The 12,529-nt window shown below is 41.7% G+C and overlaps 1 protein-coding gene across 1 annotated transcript in view; it reads right to left on the bottom strand.

Annotated features, from left to right (window-relative positions):
- Positions 1-12,529, bottom strand: part of pop1 (POP1 homolog, ribonuclease P/MRP subunit) — a 34,581-nt gene that overhangs the window by 16,369 nt on the left and 5,683 nt on the right. Inside the window, exons 3-11 of the mRNA XM_061916526.1 lie at positions 11,437-11,574; positions 7,300-7,475; positions 6,965-7,225; positions 6,810-6,897; positions 6,537-6,715; positions 2,738-2,997; positions 2,559-2,652; positions 2,381-2,489; positions 2,171-2,290 (exon numbers count right to left, since the gene is read on the bottom strand). Of these exons, the coding sequence (XP_061772510.1) occupies positions 2,171-2,290; positions 2,381-2,489; positions 2,559-2,652; positions 2,738-2,997; positions 6,537-6,715; positions 6,810-6,897; positions 6,965-7,225; positions 7,300-7,475; positions 11,437-11,574 (1,425 nt within the window). The remainder of the gene's footprint in view (positions 1-2,170; positions 2,291-2,380; positions 2,490-2,558; positions 2,653-2,737; positions 2,998-6,536; positions 6,716-6,809; positions 6,898-6,964; positions 7,226-7,299; positions 7,476-11,436; positions 11,575-12,529) is intronic.

The raw sequence follows: 12,529 nt of genomic DNA, 5'->3' as shown, positions 1-12,529 counted from the left end.
CATTGAATGTGCCGGAGTGTCTGCACATTTGACCGGCGATGACAGACATGGCACAGAGATGTATGGATAACCTGCAGATGCATTTGCAACGATAAAGTCAACAAAATCACAAAGGAGAGTTTTGTTGATGTTGTTGACTTATGTGCTAATCAGACATATTTGGTTGCGGCGTGACTGCCAGCTAATCGATGCTAACATGCTATGCTAACATGCTATTTACCAGCGGTGCTAAAGCAGACATGGCAGAGAGATGTATGGATAACCTGCAGATGCATTTGCAACTATATAACATTTCCTTCCACCCACATTTAATGCTAAAAAAAACCCCACTTACCAATCGACGGATTTAAGTAGCTCCATTGTCACAAGATGCGAAAAACATGATCGTTTGGTCCGCACATTTTACCGGCGATGCTAATGCAGCTATTCGGCCATGCTATGGCTATGAATAGCGTCAATAGCTATTAGCTCAATACCTTCAGTTTCTTCTTCAATACTTTTATACTCCAACCATTCGTTTCAAAACATGCGTAATCAGTTGAATCGCTTAAGATGCTGAAATCAGAGTCTGAATCCGAGCTATTGTCGCTATATCTTGCTGTGCTATTCGCCATTGTTTGTTTACATTGGCAGCACTGTATGACGTCACAGGGAAATGGATAGTGTCTTCGCAGAGAGCGAAAAAAAGGCACTTTTAAGCTTTTTTTTTCAGGGATATTCCGGGACCGGTAAAATTTTGAAAAAAAATTCAAAAAAATAGAACAAGCTACCGGGAACTGATTTTTATTGATTTTAACCCTTTTAAAGTTATGATAATGTTCCCCTTTAAAAGCTGATTTTTTTTTTATGCTGTTAAAAATCGATCTTAAGTGTGCTGGTGTACCTAATGACCGGGTCAATCTCTATAATGCTCATGAAGTTTATTTTTGGCTTTGTCTGGAAAAAACAAAAAGCGGTGACAACTTCAAGTTATATATTTAAATAGTCTACATTTTCAATAGGTAATCATGGTACTTTTAAAGAGGCTTGGGTGTGGTTTCATTTGCAATCGGGAAACGCCTCCGGAATCGAACATCTTGCAGACAAACTCAAAAAAGGACTTATTAAAGTGACTGTGGTGAAAAATTTTACACCAAAGCATATCCAAAACATATTCATGCGCTCATGTTTGATGACATACAAAGTTATATCTAGACCACAAGAAAGTGTTTTTAAATGGAGGTCAAAATCATCAAAGGTCCCCTTTGAGCAAATCCATCCATCCATCCATTTTCTACCGCTTATTCCCAGTAGTCTTAACTATCCAAGCATGTGTACAGTACGTACATCCAATCATCAATCCATCTTCTACCGCCTGTCCCTTTTGGGGTAGCGGGGGTGGCTGGAGCCTATCCCAGCAGCAATCGGGCAGAAGGCAGGGTACATACAACCTGGACAAGTCGCCACCTCAACACAGGGCCAACACAGAGACAACATTCACACACTAGGGACTATTTGATATAGTAAATGTAATATACACTGTAGCTTACCTAAAGAAGAAAATAGTCTCACTTGCATTTATTCTTATACAACATGTACAAAGCAGAACATGAAAAATAGGCATGAAAGGGCTTCAATAACATCACTTCTGATATGTGATTTGTTTTTTAATGTAAGATATGACCCAATCTTTATTTTCTCATATTATGCATTCAGAAATTGAGCCTATTCCAGCTGACTTTTGGCAAGAGGCCAAGCACACACTTCTTGCTGCTGAGCAACACTTGAGTAAAATCTTTTAAAACAACCCTGACTGCATTTTTAAAAAGGCAACAAATAAGCTGTTATCCGTCACTAATACTGTTTTTAGAGTACAGGGTCCTGCCAGGATTCGAACCTGGAGCATCTGCATTGCCGAGCAGAGGCCCCCCAGGAGCACAGGACCAGATGCGTACTCTGTGAAACAGCCTCAGGACAAGGAACAGCAGACTTATTCTTGCCTGCCTATTATCAGCCATCTTTGTATTTGAATGAAAACTACACCTTGACAGAAGAGCTAAGGCCTGCTTAATAATTAGGGTCTCAAATGTAAAAAGAAAGACTTTATGTGCACAAAGATATAAAACACAATTAGCTTCTGTGGTAATTAGCAGCCCATCTCGCCACAACCCTGAGGTAAGACAGGTATTACCTTGTGCTTCCTTCGCACAGGGCAACGCTTTAACCCTCTTTGGTGGTATCGTCAGCCTGGGGTCGTCGACTGTCAGCCCCAGAACTATGCCTGGGGGCAGCTCTGTGGTCGAGTAAATATCTGGATGGGTTACACAACCATGATTAGATTGTTGATGAAAACAGAACCACCTGCCCACTCTTACATACACAAGAGAAATAATGAGTAAACCTTTCAGTGTGTGAAAGACATCAGTTTGTTGCTGATGCAGATGCATCTTGCTTTGATCCTTACAGTGGTCAGGCCACCAGAGGCAGGAAGGCTGTGATTTGCTTATTTCCTTGAAAAAAGTTTGTTAGTATCAAAAAAAGACCATCGTTGTTGATGCTAATAAAGCAACAATTCTCACATCACAATCTGTTGCAGCTTCCAAGGCATCTATGAGCACAGTATGAGACTGAGGTCCAATCAGTCGATACCGTACAATCTCCATTGTGAGATCACTGCAAATTAAAGAAACACAAGTAATAAAAATAATAAATTATATTTTTTGGTCAGACTAATCGAGAAAAAACAAGCTACACAAACTTTATCACTATTCCAGTAGAAGTGGAAATCCAAGTTAGAGGGGTGTCGGGCGGTCTGGTTCCATCACCGAGAATCTTTTTAGCAGGAGGTCCACTGGTATCCTTACGGCTGTGCTTCCTCTTAGTTCCAGGTACCGGTTGGGCTTCAGGGTTTTCAGATTCCATGGGGGAGACAACCTCTGCGCCCGTCACTAGCGGCACAGGCGGCGGGAGCACAGCCTCATGACACTGGCACACACTTTGTAATTCAGGCAGGAGGTCCTGAAAGCAGCAGTACACAAAATCAGCACTACTATACTTTTCATACCATACTAATAAATATAACCCCCAAAAATTGTTTTAAAATTTTTTTTTATTTAGATAACTCATGATTAATCACAGGTTTTGCTCATTTGCATAATATAAATTACCTATAGAAAGAGTACAATATTTGGACACAAACGCCATTTTAAGGAACATTTTAATTTCCCCTCAATTAATAGAGTATGTCTGATTCTGATTTTGTTGTCAGAATGTCAAACAAGAAATGCTTTATTTTAAAGGCCAACTGAAATTAGATTTTCTTATTCAAACGGGGATAGCAGGTCCATTCTAAGTGTCATACTTGATCATTTTGCGATATTGCCATATTTTTGCTGAAAGGATTTAGTAGAGAACATCCACGATAAAGTTCGCAACTTTTGTGTGTTTGCCATAAAAAGCCTCGCCTGTACCAGAAATAGCAGACGATGTGCCCGTGACGTCACAGGTTGTGGAGCTCCTCACATTGTTTACAATCATGGCCACCAGCAGCGAGAGCGTTTCGGACAGAGAAAGCGATGATTTCCCCCTTAATTTGAGCAAGAATATAAGAATCGTGGATGAGAAAAGTGAGAGTGAAGGACTAGAAAAGAAAAAAAAAAGACGGCATAGCGATTCAGATGTTATTAGACAAATTTACTAGGATAATTCTGGAAAATCTCCTATCTGCTTATTGTGTTACTAGTGTTTTAGTGAGATTATATGGTCGCACCTGTACAATCTAAAAGTCAGAGGGGTGTGGCCACGGGTGTGGCGACTGCCAGTGTCTCGAGGGAAGCCACGTTTCTCGACGAGGCGAAGGCAGCCGATGCTTCCTCCACGGTGGCAGCAACTGATGGTCGGGGGCGGCCGGTCGGGGAGAGGCTTAGAGAGTCCGCAGCAGCCTCTTTGACAGGTGCAGGAGGAACGACGCAACTCTCTGCTCATGTCTACGGTAAGAACCGACTTATTACCATTTTCTCACCGAAACCTGCCGGTTGACATGTGGTAGGGAACCATGTTCGCTTGACCGCTTTGTTCCTTAGTAAAGCTTCACCATCATCTTTCGGGAATGTAAACAATGAAACAAGGAAACACCGGCTGTGTTTGTGTTGCTAAAGGCAGCCACAATACACCGCTTCCCACCTACATCTTTCTTCTTTGACGTCTCCATTATTAATTGAACAAATTGCAAAATATTCAGCAACACAGATGTCCAGAATACTGTGTAATTATGCGACTTATAGCTGTGAACGGTGCTGGATGTCCTCTACAATGCGTGACGTCACGCGTACGACTCATCATACCGCCACGTTTTAGCATGATACTTCCACGCGAAATTTAAAATTGCAATTTAGTAAACTAAACCGGCCGTATTGGCATGTGTTGCGATGTTAAGATTTCATCATTGATATATAAACTATCAGACTGCGTGGTTGGTAGTAGTGGGTTTCAGTAGGCCTTTGATCTATTAATAATGTCAGACAAAATGACAGATATTGGTAGTTAGTCAGTATGAAGGTCACAAAATCATTACACAATGCATTATTAGGGATGTGACCTGATCTTGTGTCACGAAATCTCACCAGAAAAAACGTGACGACATTTCTCCTCATAGGAAAAGAGGGTAGAAGATAGTCAGAAAAGGTTGTTTTTTTTAATAGAACTATATTTGCGTGACTGATTGGAACTTCACGTTAAGTACTTTGTGCACACTAAAAACCGAACGCTAGCAAACAGAGCTAGCTTCTGCTCTCCTTCAAGCCAAAGCTCCATGTCTACGCAGAGCATAAACTGCTAAATTGTCAATAATGGACGCCAAAAGTTGACGGAAAAACACTCTTAACACACCAAAATGTCCTCTACAATGCGTCATCATACCGCGACGTTTTAGCATGATACTTCCGCGCGAAATTTAAAATAGCAATTTAGTAAACTAAAAAGGCCGTATTGGCATGTGTTGCAATGTTAATATTTCATCATTGATATATAAACTATCAGACTGCGTGGTCGGTAGTAGTGGGTTTCAGTAGGCCTTTCATGTGTCATTTATTTGTTCAAAACAGTTCATCTAAGGCCCCATTAGGGTGTATTTTAAAGTCAAATTTGCCATTGAGCACACCAGTTAGTCTCCTTACTCATCTTCAAACTTGCATATGCATTGACCTGACAAGTGACCATAAAACAACCCGTGACGCCTTACAGGTAATCATCTGCCGAATGGCATAAAGCACATGCAGTCCAATTAAATTGTGATTAATCTGCATATATTAGGGGTGTAACGGTACGTGTATTTGTATTGAACCGTTTCGGTACGGGGGTTTTGGTTCGATGCGGAGGAATACCGAACGAGTTCAACACGTACATATGAAGTAGCCGCCTATGCTAAAGTCTTAACAAGCTGCTCCGCTCCGTTCTGCCTCTGTCTGTACACAGCACCCTGCATTGTCCTGCCCACACAACCATCTGATTGGTTACATACAAAGCAAAACAGCAATGCGTATTCAGAGCGCATGTCATCAGGGCTTCAGTGTCGATGTCGAGCAGATAGGTCTTTAGCAGGGGAGCAACTCACTCTCCCCAAATTATATTCCAAGTCAACTACTTTCTAAACATCACTATGGGCCCGTTGACCTTCTAGAAACAAACTGCAGCTCAGCTCACTCGCAGTCCTGGCTTTAGGTGAAGGATAGTTAGCTTTTAGCGAAACGTTAACTCATTTTGCGGTGTGTGTGTGTGTGTCTGTATGTGTGTGCGTGTGTTACGGACAGTGTTGATTGAGGTGTGTTGAAGCAGCTAAAAAGGACATTATATTAAATGAAAAGTTTCTGTCTCTGATAGTGTATAAAATAATTTAAGTGCATCATAAAGCCTACATAAACTCCATGGTGGTCAGGGATGAATTTTCAGCTATAGTTACATTAATCATTAGTAATGTAGCAGCCTAGTTTTGAATGGCAGGGTCCATGCTATCACATGTTGATAAAAAATATAACATTTACATAATAAAAATCAACTACAGGCTTCCCCAATGCTGTAATAAATTAAGCATGATGAGGTGACTTGAAACTGTTTAATGTTGCACTTTTTATATGTAGAAGAAAAGTTGTGTCATTTTATTTCATTCAAGCAACAACTTCCATCCATCCATTTTCTACCGCTTATTCCCTTTTGGGGTCGCGGGAGGCGCTGGCGCCTATCTCAGCTACAATCGGGCGGAAGGCAACAACTTGAGGCAGTTAAATGTGGATTAACGTGGGCAGAATTATTATAGTGTTCCCAATGTTAGAAGGATCAAGCCATTGTTTACAAATTTGGTAAATAAATACCCAAAAAGTGTATATTTTGTTGTTTTCTTACTGTACCGAAAATAAACCAAACCGTGACCTCTAAACCCAGGTACGTACCGAACCGAAATTTTTGTGTACCGTTACACCCCTAGCATATATACATTATTTTTTTGTGATTAATCATGGGTCACCTCAAAATTTTTTAACAAACTTAAAAAAACATAACCCTACCATTTTAAGAGTGGGATGAGCCCAGATCCACAGTTGCCTGTGCCTTGAGGCCTGTTCGCGCGGTCTCCACAAGAATGTAACAGGGCCCAGGGGCTGCGAGGGGAACTGACCTGCCTTGTACAGCACCACGCTGCCCTGTCTTTGTCCCGACAGACTCAATCGTTGTGCAAATGTAGGTCCTACCAAAAACGAAACGCGTGTTAGGTGATTCTGAATGACTCAGAACATAAAATCGGAAGGTGTGGTTGTGTCTGAGGTAGCGCACTTTCTTACCAGCCTCTTTGCTGGTCAACTGTGACAGCAATTCCAGCAGCTTGTCTTCCTCTCCCTGGAGCTCGATGCAGCAGTAGTATGACAGGTCCTATGACAAAAAGGATGAATTACAATCTAAGTGCCTAACCCTTCCTGCCTCATATCAGGATGCACACCTGGAGTAAACAATGGGTGCTCATGGCTCTGTAGCAGGGGCGGTAGCATTTTAATGTAGGCCTATCTCCGAGGCAGTAGCCCCACTTTTTCACCATGTGGAATCGCTTGGCATGCCAAATGTGTGTCTCCAGCCAAACATTTTTTCTCTGCCGCCTATTGAACTCCAGCAGCAGATTTCCATGTCGGCGGCGAGCTTTGCGGCTCTTTGTCTTATTCTGCTCTTTCTTTCCTTTGGAGCTGGCCTGCAGGCATTTCTCTCGCTGTGGGGTAGATACACCAAAAATGACTCCTGGACTCCTTTTAAAACAAAAAGCAACCACTTGCTGAACACTACCAGTCGAATGGCCATCTCTCTCAGCCTGCAAGGGAGGCGCTTGGTGTTGTGGCTCATTGCTCGTCTCCTCATGTGCCTCGGTAGTGCTCCAAATATATTACAGCTGCCTGTTGTCTTGGTAACAGCTTTCAGCATTGCACTTACCTCTGCTGCCCTGGCATCAGCAAAGAATCCAGCTATGGACAAGCATGACAGGAGAGAATATGATTTAATTTAAAACAAAACCCATATGACTATGCAAGAAAAATATGTTTTGTTACAGCCTTTAATGTTAGTTTGACAAGTTAAACAAGTTAGAATAGAAGCTGTAAACATATATATAAACACACACAGTAGAACCTGTTTAATGGGGTCATATTATGATTTTTTTCTTCATTTAAAACAGTCCCTTGCGGTCAACATAACATGTAATGTGATGTTGTAGTTTTTAGTGCTTCCATCAAGTCAACTAACAGATATAAATTACAATTAAACACTAGCTTTTTTTATAAATGGCAACAGCAGAGGATTTTAGCTTGCATGTGCATGTAGGAACCAGTCCGTCCAAAAACAAGTGGATACAGAAAAAGAAGGAACTTATTGACTACAAATTTGGACTACGACTGAATAAAAATGGTGGCTTAAGGAAAAGCTTTTGAGATAAACCTTCACCATACAGTGGGGCAAAAAAGTATTTAGTCAGCCACCGATTGTGCAAGTTCTCCCACTTAAAATGATGACAGAGGTCTGTAATTTTCATCATAGGTACACTTCAACTGTGAGAGACAGAATGTGAAAAAAAATCGTGTTTGGAGGAAGAAGAATACTGAGTTGCAGCCCAAGAACACCATACCTACTGTGAAGCATGGGGGTGGTAACATCATGCTTTGGGGCTGTTTTTCTGCTAAGGGGACAGGACGATTGATCCGTGTATCGTGAGAGTTTGAGCCAAAACCTCCTTCCATCAGTGAGAGCTTTGAATGGTTGACCAAATACTTATTTACCACCATAATTTACAAATAAATTCTTTAAAATTCCTACAATGTGAATTCCTGGATTTTTTTTCCCATTCTGTCTCTCACAGTTGAAGTGTACCTATGATGAAAATTACAGACCTCTGTCATCATTTTAAGTGGGAGAACTTGCACAATCGCTGGCTGACTAAATACTTTTTTGCCCCACTGTATATGGAGATCTGCTGATGTGACAAAGGGTAAATAAGTCACTGATGCCCCAAATTCCAAAACCCGTTTGGAAAGAAGAAAAAATGTTTTATAAATATCTCTGCCACTCCTCCATGGTTTTGATTCAAATTTTCAGGACTTATTGGGATTCCCTCCATCCATCCATTTTCTACCGCTTATTTCCTTTCGGAGTCGCGGGGGGCGCTGTCGCCTATCTCAGCTACAATCGGGCGGAAGGCGGGGTACACCCTGGACAAGTCGCCACCTCATCGCAGGGCCAACACAGATAGACAGACAACATTCACACTCACATTCACACACTAGGGCCAATTTAGTGTTGCCAATCAACCTATCCCCAGGTGCATGTCTTTGGAAGTGGGAGGAAGCCGGAGTACCCGGAGGGAACCCACGCATTCACGGGGAGAACATGCAAACTCCACACAGAAAGATCCCGAGCCTGGATTTGAACCCAGGACTGCAGGAACTTCATATTGTGAGGCAGACGCACTAACCTCTGTTGCACCGTCCCAATTTACAAAAATAGATGCAAACAAGCAATAAAAGCAGGTTTTGTCAAATTTGACCCCATTAAGTCAACATCCCTAGGAACGACCAACCCACGTAGACATACACGGTTGTTGACAATTGAAAATAACCATATCTTGCACATTTACTTGTGACACTTGCCATAGACACAAGAAAATTGCAATCTAATAAAGGATGTTAAAGCCTACGGAATCCTTCATTTGTCCGAGATTTAAATGGGTGCATTTTGTTTGCTAAGATATCTACCGCGACAGAAGAAACAAACACTTTAAAAAGTAAGTGGCAGTTCCATTTTGACACACAAGTGACAATGATGATGTAAACAGTACCACAAGAAGTGTTCACATAAAGGCACCAATTTTTATAGAAATTACCCCTTTGGATTTAAAATTGGATGTCAGTAAAGTAGACCATGTATGTCAACGTCATCTTAAACAGGCGCTTTTTAGTAACGAATTCCACAGTAGTAGCTTAACTTAAAAGTAACTTGAGATAGGAACTGTCTCTCAGCTTTTTAGTGTGCTTTTAATTGCGAGCATAATGAGTGACAAGCCCAACCTGCCGCCGGGTGAAGTAATATTTGTAACAAGGTTGTGCCGTTTGAGCAATAAAGAGTTAATATACCTTTTTCACATCGGTGTTCCTGATTTGTCTTCTTAAAAGACAAACATAGGTTTTCATTCAACGGTTGACATGCGCATCTAAACGCCGCTCAGAGATTAACACAATCCTGCCCTTCAATCACGAACTGAGAAAGAGAGTGCAACGAAGAAAAAGAAGTGGGCAACTGAATCTGAGAAACAATCCCTTAAAACACATCCTAATGGTCAGCAGTCTACCCGGCAGGCAACGATAACAACGACTAACATTTATCCGTAAAAATATTGAGAAACTGCAGATGCTATGTTTGATGTGTTTCAATTTGTTCCGTCTATTACAACCTCAACAAAATGGATGGCTGAGCATTAGTGAAGTGTGAAGTGGATTATATTTATATAGTGCTTTACATAGTGAAACCCAATATCTAAGTTACATTCAAACCAGTGTGGGTGGCACTGGGAGCAGGTGGGTAAAGTGTCTTGCCCAAGGACACAACGGCAGTGACTAGGATGGCGGATGCGGGAATCGACCCTGCAACCCTCGAGTTGCTGGCACGGCCGCTCTACCAACCGAGCTAAACCGGTCTGTGAGTGTGTACATTTAGTACACATTCACAGACATACAGATCACTTGCTGTCACCTGACTTCTCCGGTCCGTCACGCAATCATGTCTGTGTGCAACGCAAACATTTCCCTTTCCAGTTCCTATTGTTACAGGACGAAAAAGCAGTCTTTATGAGACACCTACAGGCATCTGCTCATCAAGGTAAATGTTCGATAACTATTTTTCATTATATAATAAAACTACTGGCGTTATTTGCAGTACATGCTAGTATGTTTATTAAAACAATAATTCCTATCTAAAAGTGTATTTTCATTTTTTAGAAGACATGTTAAAGTTGTGGTAATTTGGGAGAGGAAAGCATAGACCAGGTTGATTTTAATTCATTTCAATGACTTGAAATACGAGTGCTTTGAGTTACGATGTCTGTTGTGGAACTAAACGTGCTCGTAAGTTGAGGTACCGATGTTAATTGATTGCAGTATTTTAGATGGTAACAGCATCCATCCATCCATCCATCTTCTTCCGCTTATCCGAGGTCGGGTCGCGGGGGCAACAGCCTAAGCAGGGAAACCCAGACTTCCCTCTCTCCAGCCACTTCGTCTAGCTCTTCCCGGGGGATCCCGAGGCGTTCCCAGGCCAGCCGGGAGACATAGTCTTCCTAACGTGTCCTGGGTCTTCCCCGTGGCCTCCTACCGGTTGGACGTGCCCTAAACACCTCCCTAGGGAGGCGTTCGGGTGGCATCCTGACCAGATGCCCGAACCACCTCATCTGGCTCCTCTCCATGTGAAGGAGCAGCGGCTTTACTTTGAGTTCCTCCCGGATGGCAGAGCTTCTCACCCTATCTCTAAGGGAGAGTCCCGCCACACGGCGGAGGAAACTCATTTCGGCCGCTTGTACCCGTGATCTTATCCTTTCGGTCATGACCCAAAGCTCATGACCATAGGTGAGGATGGGAACGTAGATCGACCGGTAAATTGAGAGCTTTGCCTTCCGGCTCAGCTCCTTCTTCACCACAACGGATCGGTACAACGTCCGCATTACTAAAGACGCCGCACCGATCCGCCTGTCGATCTCACGATCCACTCTTCCCCCACTCGTGAACAAGACTCCTAGGTACTTGAACTCCTCCACTTGGGGCAGGGGCTCCTCCCCAACCCGGAGATGGCACTCCACCCTTTTCCGGGTAACACAAACAGGTGAAAACTAAGAACATCTTTACTAAACAACTGTGTGGTTGTGTAGGGGAGGGAATGTGTGTTTACCAGTAATATGCAGCGGCATGTTGTCAGCATAGCCTCCACCATCTTTCTGGTGTCCACGGACCCACCCACGCTTTTGTCGACTGCTCTTCTTTCTGTCTGAGGATGGATCTGGGCCAGAAGGTCCATCACCATCTCCACCTAAGGCACGATTGTCATAAAATTGCACAACAGATGATTGACAGCAATTCATTTGTAGAATTTCCCTCAACTGTTCATGTAAATCAGTGTTGGAGTTAACACACTTTTTGTGTTTTTTTAAGCATTGACATCAGAAGGGACGCGCAATTCCAGAAGCCCACGCGTCCCTTAGACCAGTGGTCCCCAACCTTTTGTAGCTGAAGGGTGGAGCGGGTTATTTTTTATTTTTTTTGTCATGAAGTAGGGAGTTTTTTCAGGTTTCTTTCTTTCTTTCTTTTCTTTTCTTAGTTTATTTCGAACATGACATACATACAACATTGTACATCAGTTAAATTCATCATTTCGCAATAAACAATACATCATGTCCGAAAAGGAGTAGGAAGAAGCAAAGCTTATTTAATCCTACCCCTTTTCCACTTCAGAGCGCCCACAATATATACAATTATTCACTGACCTTCTTTACAGCAAAATATCAAAATAGCAAAATGACATCTATGAGTGATTAACAAAGCAGTTTTCTAACATGTACTTAATTATTTCAGTCATTATTAACATACTAAGATGAAGAATATCTTATTTTCAATAAGTTTGAAAGTGTTTCTCATAATACTTCTTTTTTGTACTTTATAAGCACTATTAATTTAAACATCCTCTTAAACTGGATCATATCAGTACAATGTTTAACTTCTTTACTTAATCCATTCCATAATTTAATTCCACATACTGATATGCTAAAAGTTTTAAGTGTTGTACGTGCATACAAATGTTTTAAGTTAGATTTTCCTCTAAGGTTATATTTCTCCTCTCTAGTTGAGAAGAATTGTTGTACATTCTTTGGTAGCAGGTTATAATTTACTTTGTACATCAATTTAGCTGTTTGCAATTTTATCAAGTCATCGAGCTTTAATATTTTTGACTCAATAAATAAAGGGTTTGTATGTTCTCTATATCCAAC

The sequence above is a fragment of the Nerophis ophidion genome, linkage group LG11, assembly GCF_033978795.1.
Source record: "Nerophis ophidion isolate RoL-2023_Sa linkage group LG11, RoL_Noph_v1.0, whole genome shotgun sequence".
Taxonomy (NCBI): domain Eukaryota; kingdom Metazoa; phylum Chordata; class Actinopteri; order Syngnathiformes; family Syngnathidae; genus Nerophis; species Nerophis ophidion.
Note: the sequence above shows the minus strand (reverse complement) of the source record. Positions and strands in the feature narration are given on the sequence as shown.